Source organism: Oryzias melastigma, linkage group LG8, assembly GCF_002922805.2.
Source record: "Oryzias melastigma strain HK-1 linkage group LG8, ASM292280v2, whole genome shotgun sequence".
NCBI lineage: Eukaryota > Metazoa > Chordata > Actinopteri > Beloniformes > Adrianichthyidae > Oryzias > Oryzias melastigma.
In genome coordinates this window covers 5,160,379-5,179,834 of record NC_050519.1, presented here as the reverse complement: position 1 = coordinate 5,179,834, position 19,456 = coordinate 5,160,379, and the positions used below count along the sequence as shown (strand labels likewise).

Sequence of the window (19,456 nt, the reverse complement as noted above, 5' to 3'; positions counted from 1 at the left end):
AAAAAAAAAAAAAAAAAAAAACTCCCCTAAAGTCATTAGAAAAGATAATTGTAATATGTCACCATCTCCAATGCTGGCCAAAAAAAACATTACGCACCACCATTATCCACGCCATTTAACAGACGTTTAGGATCGCTGGTGATTTTCCCCAATGAAAACCACGAATACACAGAGATCTTTATAATTGAATTTAGTCAAAACTTTTTTTAACTGAGTAAAAGTAGGGAAATTCAAACTCCTGGAAGCAAACTGTGGAGGTTGATTGTGGATGATGTTTGTTAGTCGCTGCCAACTCCTGCAGCCTGTACCCAGGAAGGGTGTGCCCTCTCTAACCAGGCTCGGCTGACCACTCACACAAAAAGGCAGCTAAAAGTGGAGCTCCTTAAAGAGCAGGAAGAGGTCAGTCTTCACGCCAAAACATCTGGCCTTTTATTGTTTGTGAAAAGTAAATGGTTCTTCTTCTGGCCACTAAGTATTTTCCACTCACTTATCATTTTGACTTTTTATTTTATTTATTTCTAGACGTAGATAGGACTAAACGATCAATAAAATACACCAAAAAATCATCATCTAACTAAGATTTTTGGGTGCAGCAAGTGACAATTTAAAGCTAAAAATAACATAAATTATTATTTCACACCCTGCACCTGTGTTTCCATTTCACCTTACATGAATGGATGAACAAGAATTACATCTTATGGAGCTTTAATCCAAACCTGGCCTCTGTTTATTTGAATTTCTTCCAATAAACATAGTAATCTTGTTAAATGGAACGATGACCTGTGAAGACGAAACCCCCAGCTTTATTTTGAGCTTGTGCACTAATCCACTTCCAAAAGCCAGTGTGCTTATTCGGCAGTGCCAATCTCTGCAAGTGTGTCGATCTGGAGCTCTTACCTCACATACGCAACGGCAGGTTTAAGTCTAGGTTTACAATAACACACACTCTCCCACAAAACGCCTTGACACACCACTTACTCCAGTCAAAAGGGTGGAGAAAAACAAATATAAGAGCCCTATGAGGTCAGGTCATTTGGACTGCCCTTTCAGAAACTTGTTAAACTGTAACTGTTGTGGCTGTTGAATACATCAGAATAATAATAGAGTGTAGGCAGAGTGATGTTTAAAGCAGGCCTTGCCAATATCCCACGCAGACTGAACACTGAGGGTTTGGCACAGGCGACTGAAATCAAGACAGAAATGCAGGCAGCTAACCAACATCAGCTACGTCTACAGTAAATGGTAAAAGAAGACTTTTGACCATGACTGAGTCTTTTAAGAGCAGATTTTAAAACACTTAGGTTAGCCAAAACAGCTAGCATGTAGCTGAAAAAATAACTAAACTTAAAAAAAGCCTAAAAAAACGGAAAAAGCCTAAATTAGCCAAAACAGCTAGCATGTAAATATTAGCTAAACTCCAAAACAGCCTAAAAAACTTTTAAAAAATCCTAAATAACCCCAAACAGCTAACATGTAGCTGAAATATTAGTTAAACTCCAAAACAGCCTAAAAAAATAAAGCCTAAATTAGCCAAAACAGCTAGCATGTAAATATTAGCTAAACTCCAAAACAGCCTAAAAAACTTTTTAAAAGTCCTAAATTAGCCCAAACAGCTAGCATGTAGCTGAAATATTAGTTAAACTCCAAAACAGCCTAAAAAAAAATAAAGCCTAAATCAGCCCAAACAGCTAACATGTAGCTGAAATATTAGTTAAACTCCAAAACAGCCTAAACAAATAAAATAAAAAATAAAGCCTAAATTAGCCATAACAGTTAGCATGTAGCTGAAATAATAGCTAAACTCCAAAATAGCCTAAAAAGTTTTAGTAAATGCCAATTTTGAAAACTTTAAAACCGTAACTTTTTATAATAATCATGACTAGTAAAAAGGCAGGTATATTATTCCAGAATAAAACAACTTAAAACATTAAGCAACTTTCAATGTTTTGCTCTCCATAAAATATATTTAGTCATAATTATACAAGTTAGAAATAAGCGCAAGATAACATTGGGCCATTAATAACAATAAAATAAAATGACCTGGAGGGCCAGATCCGGCCCCCGCCTTGACTTTGACACATGTGACATAAACACAGAACATTAAGCTTTTCTTTGAATTTCTTTTTTTATTAAATTATTGTGAATCAGGAGCAGACAAATAAATGCAGTTTGAGAGGGTCACAAGCTCCCTGCTCCACTCCGTTCATCCACTTGTAGAAAAATAGATCCAGGTACGTCTTCATTTTCCTCGTTGGCGCTTACATTTGGCTCAAAACTGAACAAGTGGAAAGTTTTCATTTTGCTCGCCATTTTTGTTGCACCGGTAATGTTAAGTTTGGGTTGTGAAGAACAAAGGGATGAGATAAAGTCAGGGCTAACTGTCCTGCCCAAAACTCAGAGGTGAATTTCAGATGAATTATGTCCTAGAAAGTGACAGTTTTTTTTTTTGTTGTAAATTTTGCCTAAAAACAGTATAATCACAACTGGGAAAGATTTAAAAGTAGATCAAACGTTGATCAGGGGGTGATCATCTAGATCAGGGGTCTGCAACCAGCAGCTCTGGAGCCACTTGAGGCTCTTTTACCTCTCCACAGTGGTGGCTAAAGTAAAAACAAAATAATTCTATTTTTTTTTTCAAGTAAGAGTTACTAAATTAGCATTTATTTAATGTAGATTAGTTAAGTTTATAAAATAATGGACTATCTGAGCAACATTGGAGCTATCTAGTTTTTAGGAAAATTAAGACGTACACGGATCTAGTCGTCTACACAAGGATGCATAGCAGGGGGCTTGTGGCCTCCAGACTGTAGCATCTATGTCAAAACTACAAGCTTTTTCAAATTTTCCCCGTCTGTTCCTGTTTCACATAATAAATAACTACACAGAATGGAACATTGAACAATTTTCTATTTATTTGTCCTCAATCCTAAGAAAATTGCCACAAGATATTGGTTTAAACCTCATTTTCGTGGCCCTGTTGCATTGCTACTACCCAAAGTAAAATTGGAAAAAAAAAGTTTGCAAATAGTCGGAAATGAGCAAACAGACGATCGTGTATGCTTCCAACATGCCATTTGTAATTTGAAAGTAACAATGTTTCAACTGGATGTTTCAGTCAAATGTTTTTATTCAATTTAAGACAAAAGTAAAGCAGAAATGAAACTTTTTAAAGCTCAACGCTCGGCTGTTTCATATGCTAGCTAGGCAAGCTACTTGCTATGTTAGCATGCCAGAGAAAGTAGCACGAGCAATTCTTTGAACTTCCCATTTAAAAGGTGAGTTTGTCTGAGCGTCGGCTACCGAACCGGACCACAAAAGGTTCGGCCGAATCACCTTGCTCACTTTTAATCTGCTCAGCAGAGAATCCCCGAAACCACAGAGACGAACTCTTAGCGGCAGCCGAGCTGTCCGCGTTTCGGGGAGCTGAGGGCGACGGGGTGTCATTTTTGGCTTTTTTTGTTCGGATGTTTTCCAGCTTCGCGCCCAAATCCTCCTGTAGCCAGCTGAAAAGCCAAAGGGGAAAAAACAGCATGCGTAACGTACAGGAGGCAAGACTCGAATTAGGGTTAGAAGGGGGACACCCCGTGAAGAAATTGGCGCTGCGTTCGGGTTTATATAGTAGCTGTTACGTCACTACAGTATCCTGTAGGGTCAAAAAGGTAAGTGACGTTTTCATATGCTCCCAGTAAAAACGACGTGTTTCTTTGCCTTAGTAAATAAATAATAAAACACATAAAATAAAATAAACATGTACATATAATATATTATAACATACATGGATAATATAACACAATTGCACAATTGAATACTTGATTAAATACATTGAAATTAAAAAACAGAGCTATTTAAATTAATTTCTCACTAAAATCGTTTTTATTTTAAGTTATATTTCAAAGAATTCCCTTATTTGAAATGTTCATTTCTATTTCTAAATATAAGTGAAATGTATTTTTTTTTAAATACACTAGACAATTAGGTGTACATTAAACTTAAAAAATATCTGTCCTGAAATATTTTCACGAATAAAGTCCCTCAGAAATAGTGAAGCCTTTGAAACATTCAGCTGAAACAACGTTCTGAGGTTATTTTAGTGCAGCTGCATTAAATAAAGGCTGTAAGAACATAAAAAGTCTGTGGGTCTAAATCCTGTTTTAAGCATAAACAAACCAGCAATCGCACATTTTCCACTCTCTCAAAACTAAAGCATGAATGGGTGGGTTGATAGTTAAATATGGGTTAAAACACCCACAGGTTTTGAAAGCTAACCTACACCAGTTTGCTTACCAGAGTTGGTCTAATTTGATTGTAGGTTTTGACTGTGACTTCCAGACTATCGGTAAATGTTTTTGCGTCGTCTCTGCCTTCAGGCGTAAGGCAGAGCAGTTCAAAAGCAAATTGTTCATTTTTCATTTGGCTCACCGACTCAGTGCAAAGCCGCAGCTGTAAACATCCCTCCGAGGAGTCGGAATCAAACTAGTGTCTGAAATGTTTTGTATATTGTGTCTTTTTTTTTTCCTTGGGATTTTGTAGTAGATTTGTTTGTTTTGTTTTTTTAAATCAAACATTAGAGCTCAGACCATGAAATCCTATCAGAAAAATGAGATTAGTATGCATTCTTTTGGACAGATGAGTGGTATGGAGGGACTTCACAAGAGCAGGGAGATGACAGACCCCAGAGATCATCCTTGGACCACACGAGGAAAAGCAGGGCAGTTCTGGGTGGAGAAGTAACCATCAACACTCTGCCTAACAACATGACACGAATTGCGGTGAGAGCCGCACCACGATGTTTTTCATGACTGCTGCGGCTTTGGGGATTATTTTGATTTTGTAACCTGTTCTGTTTATTTTAGTTGGAGTTAAACACTGCCCTCTTTAGGAAAGAAACATTTGCTTCTTTCCACAAACTTGGAAAGCACACAACAGTGGATGACTGAAGCCTGTTACACTCTGTGAACTCCACCTTTCTAATGTTTCATCTTTTCCTTAAAATCAAGGATTCTGCCAAGTATTACACGTGGAGATACTTCGGCACCAAGGACAAGCGCACACATGACCTCTGGGTGGACATGAGCGATCCACGACACGGCCAAGTTAGAGTCCATGGCCTTCTGTCAAATTCATACAAGCAAGCTGCGGTGAGTCAAACGCTTAAGCATTCTTGTTTTCTTTATGAGTAAGTACAAAAGAAAACAAAATCAATCATTTTATGGCGTGTCACGTGAACAAGAGACTGCTTAAATTGGAGAGACGCCTACAGCTGAGGCTTTAACTATAAACCTTCAATGCAAATTTAAAAACTGCAGCTTTTCATTGTATCTCTTAACCCATTTTGACAAAAGAGGGAAAATAAAGATGGAAATGGATTTTCATTGTTCATTTTTCAAATTGTGGAATTCTTTATAGCATTAAAGCAATCAGTAGAGCAAAAATGAATAAAGAATTAAAAAAATAAGATTCAGTAGACACTTTTTAAATAGGATTTAGGATTTTTCTTTTCTAATTGTAAAATATTTTTGAGCATTTTGGGAAAATAAAATATTGTTTTTTATTTTATGTCATTTTTATTTATCAGAAAATTCTGGTTTGTTTTAAAATTGTACGGAATCAAATAAAACTTAATTTACAAAGAACTGTAGACAGAATATGGAACTTTTTACCTCCCGGCATTACCATAAATAATACAATTGATCAATAATCATATCACTTCTTAGTTTAAAAAAATGTGGATTATCTTAATGATTTTTTTTTTCTAGTGAAAAAAATAGGGTATGTAAATATTTTTGATAGTTTTATTGATACTTAAGGATTCCTAATTACCTGTATCTGTGTTAGTATGTTATAAATATCTGATTAGAAGTTACAAACCAAATGATGATAATTTATATAAAGGTAGAGATGGGTGGAATTATAAATTCACTTCCTCCCACTCCCTTCTCAAGCAATCTGTAATTTGACCCCTAATTCTTCAGTGTTTGACATGATCTTGTAAGGATGTAAAGCTCTTATTTGTGCATTACTCTTGCTTTTATTGCTTGAAATAAACTATTTCTAATTTAATCTAATCTAAAAGTACACCAACTGAATGTGCAGTCTCAGCAGAACAACCAAAGTTGAACCGAAGGCCTCTTAATCTGTTATTAAATACAACTGAACTGTAACCTCTTTAACAAAATGTTGGTTTATTCTGTATTTTAGACAAAACAAAATAAAGTGAAGCTGAATTTATTTATATTTTTTCATTAAAAAATGCTTCTTTGAGCAAAATGATACAAAAAAAATCCAGAATTGTATCTCAATGAATGAATTTATTGTGTTCATGTGTTCTCTCTCTGCAGAGGGTCGCCTTGTCGTTCGCCTTTCCTTTTTATGGACATTACCTGAGGCAGATCACCATAGCAACAGGAGGTACATCACCATTGCCTAACAGATGCCGAGGAAACCTTGAGTGCAAAAAGTGTGATTAAAGGTGAAAAGTCCTCCTTAAGGCCAACATATTCATCTGTGTGGACATTTTCCAGGATTCATCTTCACAGCGGATATTACTCACCGTATGCTGACCACCACACAGTACATCGCTCCTCTGATGGCCAATTTTGACCCCAACTATTCTAAGGAATCAACTGTGCAATATCTGGATAATGGTAAGACAGCATCTGATGTTTTTTGTCTTTATTTTTAAGTTCTTAAATTTGTAATTCTGTTTGTTTTTAATTCTTTTTCAGGAGATGTGTTTGTGGTCCAGTGGGAGAACGTCAGGCTTTCAGGCAGAGAGTCAGAAGGCGCTTTCACGTTTCAAGCAGCACTTTATAGAACTGGAACGATCACTTTCAGCTACCAAGAAGTGATGCACACCCTTCCTTTTTAATTCTTAACATTCTTCACATAAGTCTCCAGCCTAACTTTTACATTTTATTCTACATTTTGGCCTATTTTCCAGATACCCGTGTCATTAGACGTAATGGGATCCTCTGAGCATCCGATAAAGGTCGGTTTGTCTGATGCATTCATGGTCACACCAGCATCTCCTCAGTCACCAGGTTATTTTAATTCTTTATCAAAATAAAACACCACAAACCCGTTGTATACTAAGCATTGTATCTTTAATGAAAATGCAGCTCAGCAGATGATCTACGAATATCATCGGGCGGAAATAGACATAGCAAAGATAACCAGTTACTCTGCTGTCGAGTTTACACCACTACCTAGTAAGTATTTCTGGAATTACTAAAAATACACTATTTAAAATACTTCATTGAAGCCACTAAATACGTTTTATTCCTTAGCCTGTCTTCAACATAACAGCTGTGAGCTCTGCCTCTCATCCAAACTAAGCTTAGGCTGCAGTTGGTGTCATGTTCTCCAGAGGTGAGTGAGGCGTCCTGCGCAGGATTTCTGCACAGAATGCTGCATGCCGCCAAATTTCTCGTCCGTGATGTGTTTGCAGGTGCTCCGATGGGATGGATCGACACAGACAAGAATGGTTGGATTATTCCTGTTTGGAAGAGGTACTAATATTGAGAGATTTGTAGGGTTGGGAGTCGATTAAAAAAATTTAACTAATTAATCGCAAACCTGGAAAAAATTAATCACGATTAATAGATACAATTTTTTTTAGTCTATCTGCAAATAATCAAAATCTAAAATCACACACAAAACCACATTTAGAACATTTATTTTTAATTACTGCTGTCAATCGATGACAAAAAAAATCTGATTAATCGCAGTTTTGCGTTGAGATTAATCACGATTAATCACAATGTTTTACCAGGTAAAATGTGTTTGTACAATATGGCACCAGAACATGGATAAAAGAATCTGCTTTTTGAGAAAAAAATGATCTAAACCACAAAATAGGAGGAAAAAAGTAGTAAAAATCTCACGCCGTGAAAGCCTGAATTGCAGAGTTAAAGCAAATCTCCGTTTCTTCGATTAATTTGTGTTAGTACATATTAACGTTTCAAATATTTTTGATTAATCACATTCATTAATGCGTTAATGTTCACAGCTCTAATTATTTCATTGAATTATTTAATCTTTTTTTGATTTTTTTTCATGGGTTCATCATTTGTGGTGTTTGAGCAGAGCAAAAATGCAACCTGTGATGACTACAGTGATGACAGCTACACCGGTTCATCCTACACTCCAGAGACTGAGGGCATGACGCTGCTGCCTCCTCCAGAAGGCTGTCAAAACGAGGGTGAGAATCAATTGCAGTGAAATCTAAAAATATAAATATAAATATAAAAATCCTACATTTAAGTTACTATAGAAGCCACTACTATTGTTTGGATTTTTTCTCGTGTTTCCATTTTGGCTTCAGAGGTGAAAACCAACCCATCAACCAAGAGTAAAGGACGGGCAAACGCTGGGGTGATAGCTGGGGTGGCAGCTGCTCTGGTGCTTCTTCTGGCTCTCATACTTGTTGCTCTCTACATCAGCTGCCATCCCACTGTGTCATCACCACTGTACCTCACCCAGGTAAGTTTAAAATGACACCTGGGTTTTCAACACCAGATCAAGGATTTATCGGTTATTGCTTTTCAGAGACGCAAGAGCTACTGGCCCTCCTTAAGGTTTCAGAAGAAGCGACCTGGATACACAGAAGTGGAGAGAGAAGGTCAAGAAAAATACTGCATTGTTGAGGCTTGACCATTCTTGGATTTTTGATCAGTCGAGCTTGTTTGTGACCTAAGTGATTACCTATGTTTAAAGATTAATTTGAATTTAACTATTTGAGAAGGTTTGTGTAAAAAATTCTGTATCTGAATTTGAATGTGTAAGTTTGAAATCTCTGCCTACAATCCCGAAGACACACATGAAGATCTAGTCCAGAGGTCTGCAGCCTGAGGCCCCAGAGCCACATGTGCCTCTTTTTGAACTCTAAAGTGGTTCCCTGGCCAAAGAATATTAAAATATTTGTCATTTTTTAGAAGTAAGGGTTACTCAATTAGCATTGATTTAATTTTGATGAATTATGCTAAGTTTATTATTGTAGAGGTGCACCTAGAAAGTAAAAGAAACTATGTAAAGGGTTTTAAGTCCATGCTGACATCAAGAATATTCTATGCTCCCACCAGAATGCACAGATTTCAAATCAAAATTTGCTCCGTTTATTTAGAAGATAAAATGTTTTTTTTAGTGTGTCTTGCTTTGTTTCAAACTTTTGGGAGGATTACATTAGCTACACTGGGACAGGAAGTCTTTTATTTTGAAAGGAAGGCCTCTGTCAAAAGTAAAAAAAAAAAAAAAAAATCTCATTTTGATAAATTTTCTCTTATTATTTTGGGTTTTGTGTATGTCAAAAAAGAAATATAATTCATATTATTAAAAAAGTGAATGAATGCAAAACAGTATCAAATTTTATTAAAGATTTCGCAGCTTCTACTAGGTTTTGATCAGTAACAAACAGGCCCAAATAGCTCTTTTACTGCTAAAAGTTGCAGACCCCTGAACTACACTGTCAAAATGTTGCATTTAATGCTGTTTTTCTGAACTGTTTTGTTTATTTTCAATGTTTTTTTAAAGACAAAATCAGATAACACAACCTCTGAATACACAAGAGCATACAAGTGTCAAGCTGCAGCCAGATCTATTGTCCGCAGTGTCACTTTAGATAAAACTCAACAATCAAAGAAGAAAGACAGAAACATGAGTTAGACATTAAAGAAGGATAGTGTTTCTCGAAAGCAGCATTTTTAAAGGGAACGAGGACATCTTATTTCAAACATTGAATAAAAAAACAAAGATTAAAGCAGAAAGTTCCACAAAAGACGGAACAAACTTAGAGGACAAAAATTGGACTTTATAGTAAATAAACAAAAACTACAAGATAAGTACACAAAGTATGGAGTGAGAAGGAAGTGTACTTTTGGTGAAATGTATGTTTTTTTCCTTCTCTAAACAATATGCCTTCTCACACTGACTGTTCAATAATGCTGTTTTCTTGTTTTTTCCATTTTCTAAAATCCTTATATACAGTGAACCACAAAAGAATTGTGGCTTTTTTCATGTTTTTCTTCAGCTTTAGGCCCTGTTTTAACATACTTTTTTCTTGATGTCTCAGTTTAGTCTTTTTTTCTAATTTACTACATGTGTGAACTGAATCGATATACTTTTTGGTGCTTTATTTTATTACTTTTACTGTACAAAGTCAAACTCTTTGAATTTGACACTAACAAACTTAATAAAGATTCTAAACTGTCTTATGGACACACAAAAAAAGACTAACAGAGTAAAAGGAAATGTGGTTTCACACTCATACCTCAATGGTTGTGAGAATTTTTGTGAGGAACCAGAAGGTCAAAACCCCTCAAGTGACTGGAATAGAACCGCAGCAAGACTTAGTGACAGGTTTTAGTTGACTCAGACTAAACAGTGAAAGTCCCCATGTGTGAACTCAATGATGTATACCTCTATTAATAAAAAAAATGCTCCAAAAAATCCTCTTCCTGAAGAATGTCTCCCTCTATGGAGGAACCATTGTTCAGAAAATCAACTGAATGTGGACTCATATTAATACGTTGAAAAATAGGCTAATCCCCCATGGAGATTTATCATTGGTGACATTTGAAAATGGCAGTTTTAATGTAAAACTTCCTATGTATATATTAATAACTTTTACATTGGAGTCCTTAAGCTTTTAGTTATTAATTTTTTCATGTCTTTAAAGGACTTTCAACAAACTGCGTGTGAAAGCTGCTGTACGGATGAAGATGCTTTGAATTTTTTGAGGTATTTAATTGGAAAAAAAAAATTGTACAGGTGGTGTTTTGTTGGAAAAAAACATCAAAGACATTGATTATTGGTAAATTAAAACTCACTGGCTCCAACAACTCATTTAAAGTGATGCAAGAGTTTGTGGTAATCTTTGCAGCAGCTTTCCAGAGCTAAAAATAATCATAAATCCTACAAATCTGAAAAATGTAATTTTCCATTGTTGACAAAATAAAGACATAAACTATAAATTACATGGAATGTGAACAAATTGTAGTGTCTCTTATATTTTTTTAGGAAAGTAATTGACTTAATAAATAAATAATGAATTTAAAAGTTAGAATTTACACTGAAGTTTTAATAAATATTTTTTCTGATTGTGAAACAGATTTTTTTATTTACAGTTGAGGAAAATAAACAGATATTTACATTTTATTTTAGTTTCATCCACATAAATGCTGCTAAATGAGTTGCTGCTATGTCATCAGCTAGTTAGTGATTTTGCGCATTTCTTTATCTTATTTTCTTTTTAAAATTTTTTAATTTTATTTTTGTTGATTGAAATAAAGTAATTTCAATATTACGAGAAATTTTGAAAGAAATGTTCAAATTTTAGATAATTATATGCTGCCATAGAATGCAAAGTCATATTATATTTGGAAAAAAAAAAGTTTGCTTCTCATTTTGACTATTAATACTACTTCTTATCTATTAATACAACATATGTTGTACATTTTTACAGTCCGAAACACATTTTACTTTTATTGTGTATTATATTTCTTAATAATTAATTGATGGGGAGGAGGTTCCTGAGGCTGAATTCCTCATGCAAACCATACCAAATCTGGCCAGCAGGTGTCGCTCTAGCCAAGTGTGTGTCGCAGACATCAAGTAGGACATCCAGCGAACGTGGCAGATGTCTAAAAGGGAGATTTGAAAGCAAAAAGATTGGTTCCCCTCCAAAACCCCACTGAATGATCGCACGAATTTTCGAAGAAAGGATATAAAATAACAATAATAATGGGAGCACGTGAACGCCTCCAGAGCTCCACCGGTTTCCTTCACTGTTGCACAAAACTGGGTTTTTACACCACCCTATTTTATAGTTGTGTTCCGCTTCCTCTTTGTGCGTAATAAAAGCATTATTCAAAGTTAAAAAAGAAAATTAAAAACGCGAACCTCCCACATTGCTCTTTCCCTGTATGCTCGGCCACGCGCAGAGAGTGGGGCAGGGAGCGCGCTTTCCGTGCCTGGTTAGAGGACTGACAGCCAGCTGTGCAGCTACAACAACAATCTCCTGGATTTGCTACGTTCACCTAGATTTTTGTTGGCCATCTATTGATTCCAAAGTACTGTTGATTTTTTTATTTTTCTTGAAGTAGTCGTCAGTACACCCCTACAGCCAGAATCATCGGCGGTTTCTGCGCTAACTAGCTTCCTCCAACATGAACCCGTTGTGTAGCAGATGTAATCTAGTGGTTTACCCCACGGAAAAAGTGAATTGTCTGGACAAGGTAAGAACACTAAAGGTGGTTGTTTTACAGTCGTGGGTTTAGGAAACAGTGAAAAGGGGGGGTTGTTTCTGCTCCACCGTGTCTGAAACTGTTTTTCACTCCACCAAAAAATGAAAAATTCACGTGTTTTGTGAATGAATCGAACAACCCAACAGAACAGGTATTTCGCTAGCATGACAAGCTAACAGCTAGCTTACGTCGCGCCGTTCCACGAACTAAAAAACACTTTTTATTCAACTAATTAAAATGTATTATGAGTCAAACTGGTATTTCTTTATTGTTTTTTAAACAACTCTGTTATTTTGATACTGATTTATCAAAAAGTGGCGCTTCCGTCAGCCGAGCTCAGTCTGGGCCTGGGTGGCACCTTAGCTTTCAAAATGGACCTTCTTGGTATAACCTTTTCCGTTAACCCGGGTTTGGGTATATAAAAAAACCCAACATAAAAGTTAATCCTAGGATTAACCCGATTTATCGCCCCCCAAGGTGCTCCAGGTGGGGTGGACTGATTTGGTCATGTCGGTGTCTAATTCACTGGGCTAATCCGAGGCACGATTTGTTTAACAGGTTCGTTTATTTTCACTTCAGAGATCGCTTCTAATCTCAGTCAAGGTGTTAATCCCATCAGTTTTACCCACAATTACCCGGTCGAGGTCGGTGATTCTCACTAATAAAGGGAACAAACGTTGTTTATTTCCCTAGTTTTGTCTCAAACTTTGAAGGGAAACATGAGCATGAAGTGAAAACACACTTTTGCTGGCAGATGATGATGATGCGTTCAGGCTCCACTGTTAATGGAATCACCTGGGTGGGGTCTTCTGTACTTGTCTTACTGTCTTTTAACGAAAGAAAAAAATGAATTAACTAATTTGTTTAGTAGAAATTGTTGACCATATTTGAAAGTGTTGATTAAAAAAGGTGCAGAATGAGCTGATAGAAGGCATGAGATATAGTATTATCAGCTCTTAAGGTGTGTTGCATGGATGTGACTAATGCTTTTTCTTTTGTAGAATCGATTTAGCTTCTGAAGCTCTCTGCGCGTGAGCAGCCAAATGATATAGAAGGCACAGACGTCTTTGGAGGAATTAGATTTGTGTAACAGAAGGCTGCTAGTGATAAAAATCAAATTGGCTGCAAGTGCAGCTCGAGTATGCTTTTGGAATCTGCCCCGAAGCAGAGTGCATTCCATCAGACAGACACTCCCATGAAACATGTTCTGTCAGAGCGGCTCTGCCATCTCCCACGTCTGCTGCACGTCCTCGCTGCCATTCTGCATCACCTCTTGCCCCTTCAGACGCCAAAAATCCCGCTTCTCTATTCTTTCTAGCACATGCATTCCTCTAATTTCTTGAAAACTGGCATGTTCATCAAAGCTGAGGTCAAAGTGTGGGTGCTAAGGGCTCCACCACCTCCTGATTTGGTTTTCCACAAACCCTAACTGAACCAGTTCTGCTGTCCTCCTGTAATAGCTTAAAAAGCAGAACTGCGCGGCCTTGTTTGTTTGACTGCTGCCGTCAAGTTTTTATACTCGGGGGGTGGATCCAGCAGGAGGAGCAGATTGCTGAGCTCACTGAAAGACAGGAAGTGAATTTTAGTTCAAGCTTTTCCTTTCTTTTCAGTAATCGATTTAGCTTCTTCCATTTAGTACTTTAAATACCCCAGCAGTTTCAGTGGAGAGCTAGTTCGTTAAGCAGAATTACATCTATTAAAAACCCCTTTTTTCAGTTTGATTACACACTCTGAAGTCCAGCATATAAATCACAAAGAAATTAGTTCACATTTGAGCTAAATACTATATATGGTTAAGCGAAATGATTTAAGAGTGCCACTTTATTACATTTTCAAAAAGACATGCCGTGGATGAATAGAGGGCTTTTGTTAAATCGTAAAGCTCCTCTTACAAAAGCACTTGTCTGTGCTGGAGTGTGTGCTCTGATGATTGCTCCATACTGTCTGTTTGTGGGACTGATTTAAAGGACTTTAAATCTACAATGAAGCTCACCTGCTTTCTTTGTTTTAAATAATCCATCATATTAAACATTTGGGCGTATTGAATTCATCTAATGTTGCTTCTGGTTGTTTCATAATTGCATTGCCAATTCTTTTTGTTAAAGACTGATCATCTTTTGAGCTATTTTTAAATTGCTATCTTTATCTAGAATCCACAAACTTGTCATTTTTCTAGGATTTTGTTTCTGCAGAACTGTAGGAGTTCATTAGAAATTTGCCTGAATTATGGGGCGGGACATTTGTTGTGAAGCAACCATGCCACCCTTCCTCATCCAGTTGCTGAGAGCTTTCTGTTTACACACTCTACTGCAAGCTTAAAGCCCTCACACCCCAACATAAAATTACCGGTGAAAAAAAAATGGCACGCAATATTAGAGCTATCCAATAACTTGAGCGTCCAGCGCGGACGAGAAAATCACAAATGTACATTGATCAAGTCGTCTAGCTTGTGGGTCGCCCATTATTTTTTCGATGTCACAATTTTTTTGCAAACTGCATTCATTTGTCTGCAACAATTTGAACAAAGAAATACTCAGAAATGCCATTTTAAGCTGAATTTTCTTTTTTATATATATCGTGCATCATCAAAATGTCAAGAACAAGTTAAATACGTTTTCACGATGTGAGATTATTTTTTTTATACTATTGTAAAATAGAGCAAAATTTTTAAATGAACAGATTGCATATTAAAAATGTTGCTCTGGACTGTAAAACATTTTTTTACAACAAAATTAAGTCTTTATAATCTATGTTTTCATTTGGTTTTGTTTAGTAAATCCAATGACTTTTAACTTGAACAGAGAGTTGTATTTATTGTCAGATGTTTCATTGTTTAGCACATATAAATACACGTGTAAAGTGGGAGGGTTTGTCTGTATTTAACTTTCGAAGTACCTCTGTGAACCCTTTTGTCCTAAAGTCAGTCTTTTCTGCCAGCCTCTCCTATAATTAGGTGGATTATTCTTAGCTCTGAGTCATGTGTCCAAATGCCACAAGAGGTGAGGAATCTGCAGCCGACAAGACACCTCCCTGTGATGACTCACATTTACAAATCATTACATTCAGAATCACCTGAGGTGCCGCAAAGTCCCTGGTAAGGGTTTAGGGACTCGGTCCTGGTGTCTTTAATCAGAAAAGAGTTGGGCCACATTTCTGGCATTTTTCCCCTTTCCAATTCTAACTATATAACAAGATTTATACTGGCTTGTTTATTAACTTTAGTTGTTTAACCAGTTTAGTTTGATTCCCTATATCGTATAAACAAAACACAATAACATTTTGTTAGCCACTAAGTTTACAGGCGAAGGAGAAGTCTTTTGACATTTTATCTCAACTTTGTTCCTCTTTCTTTGTTTGCTTGGAGTTATTCTCTAAAGTTTCTGACTGAAGTGGAAACTGATTCATAACATAGTCTGAAATGGCTTGAAAAGTTAATTTCAAACCAACTTTACCCTAGCGTAGCATGTTGTTCACATCAGATCATCAGCAGAGTCCAGGACTTGGATAAAAATTAATGGCATCACGTAGACTTAAAGAAAAAAAAAAGCTACGTTAATTTACCTTATTAACGGCAGCCAGATGTGGGTGTCTTTAGGCATCGTGTCTTGCTCTAGATCCAATTCCTACATGCTTGAAAAGTTTTATTGTGTGGGTGTGCACGCTGTGTTTTGATTTCACACACTCACTGAAATGAAGGATTCTGTCCATCCATCCTTCCTTTTGGTCTTGACTCAAAGCTTATGATCAGAGGTGTGGAACATAAACTAGTAAATCAAAAGCTTTGCCATTCGACTCTGCTCCCTCTGCAACCATTCCATCTTTCCATCTGTCAATTTCACGCTCTATTCTTTCCCTGCTTGTGAACAAGACATCAAGATACCTAAACGCCCTCACTTGGAACAGTTGTGGAGTTTATGGTGAAGAACAATACCACCAAAGCATCTTTATCTGACCAGGAACCAGGGAGGAGGCGGCTTGCTAATTCTCTTTCAATTAATCCTTGTTCCTTGATTGCCTACTGCCCCGGTGTGTACACAAAAGGTTCTTGTTGAAACCAGCAGATGATCATGTGCTAAAGCAAAGATGAAATCCTGCAGTCCCCAAACCAGACTCCCTCCGTCCCTCTAGCTGCCTCTAGTAATCCTGGTCATAATAATTATTAACAAAATCTGTGACAAATTGGTTCCCCTTTGGAGTCCCACATGACCTTAGGTCCATGGAACTCTTATAATGCCTAATACTTTGCTGGAATGCCTTTGAGGTCCTTCTCTCCAAACTTTCTTAGACCAGAGTTCTGGCCTCTACAACTTCCTGCACTTCATGCTGCTTTGGCTCAATTTCAGCTGTTTTGAGGCCGTAGGTGGGTTGATAGACAGCCTTGAACTCAGTCATTTATAATCAAACTATGCATAGAACTCCAATAACAAATTACCACACTGGGTTAGATGAGGGATACTGTTGCTCCCAACTCTATCCCTCCAAGTATCACCGTCATTGCCCACAAGGGCGTTGAAGTCCCTCAATAGGTAAATTGTAGTACATTCTAGTACCCCATACAAAAAGGCATGAAACCCTATGGCTGTTTAGTCTGTAAGACCAAACTGCCTTAAGAGAACCTCATACATCCATCCATCTTCTTGTCCGCTTCTTCCCTTTCGGGGTCGCGGGGGTGCCGGAGCCTAACCCGGCTACTGATGGGCGAGCCCAATGCCTTTTACCACAGGCAACTTTGGGGTTGAATTTCTCTCGTGAATTTTTGGTGACATCCCATATCTTGTTGGTCAACGGGGGTTGCATCAGCCGCCGTTGATTGGCTCCCTCAGTCACAGAGCATCAACTTTTTTTGGTCCTTCAAGCTTGTGGTTTTGGGGCTATAGGATGATGACCCAACATGGTCTTTTTTTAGGCTGAACCTGGGCGAATATTGTAAAAGGGGCCAATCAGGTTCTCAACTGGTTAGCTACTTGTATTTTCTTAGGTTTTACCTTTGATAAAGGTTAAACCTGCCCATATATCATCTTTTATTATATTGAGAAGTTAAATGAAAATTGTGTTTTTTAACATGTTCTTGTAGCATTTTTTTTCTCAATGGACTACATTAATTAATTTAAAAATAAAACTGTTTCTTTGTATCAGGAGCAGTTGAAGACTTGCGCTTTGAAAAAGCTCGGGTTTGTGTCGCTCCAACTACCATGGGCAGGAATGGCAAAGTCTCACTGCTCAGCTACAATTCTGATGCATCCACTTGCAGACAAATAGATTTATAAACACCTTAATATTCTCCATCTGAGCTACCATCTGGTTCAAAACTTTACAGCTAGATAGCTCAGATAATGCTCACCTTTTTTTGCTATGCTAGTGTTAGCTTGGGCTTGTGAGGTGCTGTTTGTTAGTGGGAGAAACTGTAAACAAAAGGGTTGATAGGAAATTAGCTATGGTTAACTTCGGTGCCAGCAGTCCCGCCCACAACTCAGAGGTGAATTTCTAGTGAGCTCCTGCTGCTCTGCCAAAAATGTGTCTTAAAAAATTACAGGCTTTTTGATTTTGGCTAAAAAACTGAATAGGTATAAGACCACTGGGAACAATTTTACAATAGAAAAAAATAAAGTTGGCGTGGACCATAAAGTCTTTTGATTTAATCTGATTTCTCACCTTCTGTTGTGAGTTTATATTTTCATTTTCTATAAGTTTTTGTTTTGCACATTCCATTTTTTGTATTCCTGAGAACTTTCATGAGAACAGAGTATCTTTTCTGACACACCAACATCACTGACGGACCTTTAACCTACATTCAGTTCAACACGCTTATAAAGATGCACCACTAACACTCATCCTCGCATCAACACTCATACGTGTGCCCTTGAGCTGCGCTGATTCAGGGAGACAGAGCTGCTTCTCTCTGAGTGTTTCATGTCTGGAGCTCCATCTCTGCAGTGACCTCGTTTTCCAGCTGACTATCAGATTCTGCATTGACACTCACATTTCCAGTTCTCCTGAAATTAGAAATGAATATTAAAGTCTGCATGTAGTACAGAGTTTTATTCGAAATTAGCAGCCTGTGAGGTGTTTGATGTAGACACGTATCATCTTCAGTGTGAGATCATGACAAATATGATTTGGTTTTGTGGTAAATGCTGACCTTTTACTTTGGCATTCAAACAATGGCCTGACACGGCAGCAGAAAGCATTTTTGTTGCACAATTAGAAAAAAAAACATCAGCTTGGTTTTCCAAAATGCCCATCTGATTCACGTGGCTTGATTAAACATTTTTTCAAATAATTGCACTTAAGATACTTTATTTTGTATTTACTTGCTGTATTAGAGCTTTCCTCCCGTGTGGGTTTGCACCTTCACATGCGAGATACGTTTTTCTTGTAGAGCATATGATTATTAGGTTATTTTTGTGCCATTCAAATCCCTGTAGCGACGTCCGACGGGATAAGTTGAAAGGTGAACAACCTGTCTTTCACCAGGCAAAACTAGGATAAATATTTTCTTTACTGACATATTTCAACTGCTGGACTGTAGTGTTCGTCAGCAGCTGCTTTGATGCGTCACTATCAGCTGTTTCCTTTGTCTGTTGAAAAGAAAAAAAAGAACTTTTTAACATAACATGAAAGACCAGAAGAACTTGATATCTCTACCATGTAGATAAGATAAGTTTATCCTGGGTGTGAGTCTTCACTTTTTTTTCCTGCAATGCTATTCAAACTCAGCTTAGTTTGTAAATAGTTTCACTTTTTCCTACTGTCCACCGTCCATGTCAGTTAATCAAACGATAGATTTTTTGCTGTCAACCACTCAAAGCAGCAGTGAAGGGTTACATTCTGATAAGGTTTAAAAGGTTTTCAGTTTTCTCTGTTAAGGATCACAGTTGAAATACTTAATTGATTTGATGTCTTTATCAATTTATATATACCAATTTTATATATAAATAAGAATTTTTACACAAGTCGTCAAATAGGCTAGCAAAGGCACAACTTTTAATATTAATACATTTATGGTTTCTTGAATTAAAAACTAAACAAAAACATTTTTTTGCTTAAAATAAAGTAATTACTATAAAATAAAATAAATCTGTGGATTTGATAAATTTGTAGAGATATCTTTATAATCAATTAACTTGACCTTTGTTTTTTTTCTAAACCTATTTTTTTTTACAGATATTTATAATTTAAATATATTTTTAAAGAAATATTAAGCTGTCTTTTAAATA

General features: G+C 36.8%; 2 protein-coding genes across 2 annotated transcripts in view; both read left to right on the top strand.

Annotated features, from left to right (window-relative positions):
• LOC112146877 (plexin domain-containing protein 1) overlaps positions 1-8,935 on the top strand; it is a gene marked incomplete in the record, with an annotated part of 25,253 nt that extends 16,318 nt beyond the window's left edge. Inside the window, 12 exon segments of the mRNA XM_036213161.1 lie at positions 4,627-4,769; positions 4,998-5,138; positions 6,339-6,408; positions 6,522-6,644; positions 6,726-6,844; positions 6,941-7,040; positions 7,119-7,208; positions 7,287-7,368; positions 7,448-7,508; positions 8,086-8,200; positions 8,324-8,481; positions 8,548-8,935. Coding sequence (XP_036069054.1) covers positions 4,627-4,769; positions 4,998-5,138; positions 6,339-6,408; positions 6,522-6,644; positions 6,726-6,844; positions 6,941-7,040; positions 7,119-7,208; positions 7,287-7,368; positions 7,448-7,508; positions 8,086-8,200; positions 8,324-8,481; positions 8,548-8,652 — 1,307 coding nt within the window.
• A 2,983-nt stretch (positions 8,936-11,918) lies between these two features.
• Positions 11,919-19,456, top strand: part of lasp1 (LIM and SH3 protein 1) — a 29,181-nt gene continuing 21,643 nt past the window's right edge. Inside the window, exon 1 of the mRNA XM_024272195.2 lies at positions 11,919-12,230. Within this exon, the coding sequence (XP_024127963.1) occupies positions 12,162-12,230 (69 nt within the window). The 5' untranslated portion in view covers positions 11,919-12,161. The remainder of the gene's footprint in view (positions 12,231-19,456) is intronic.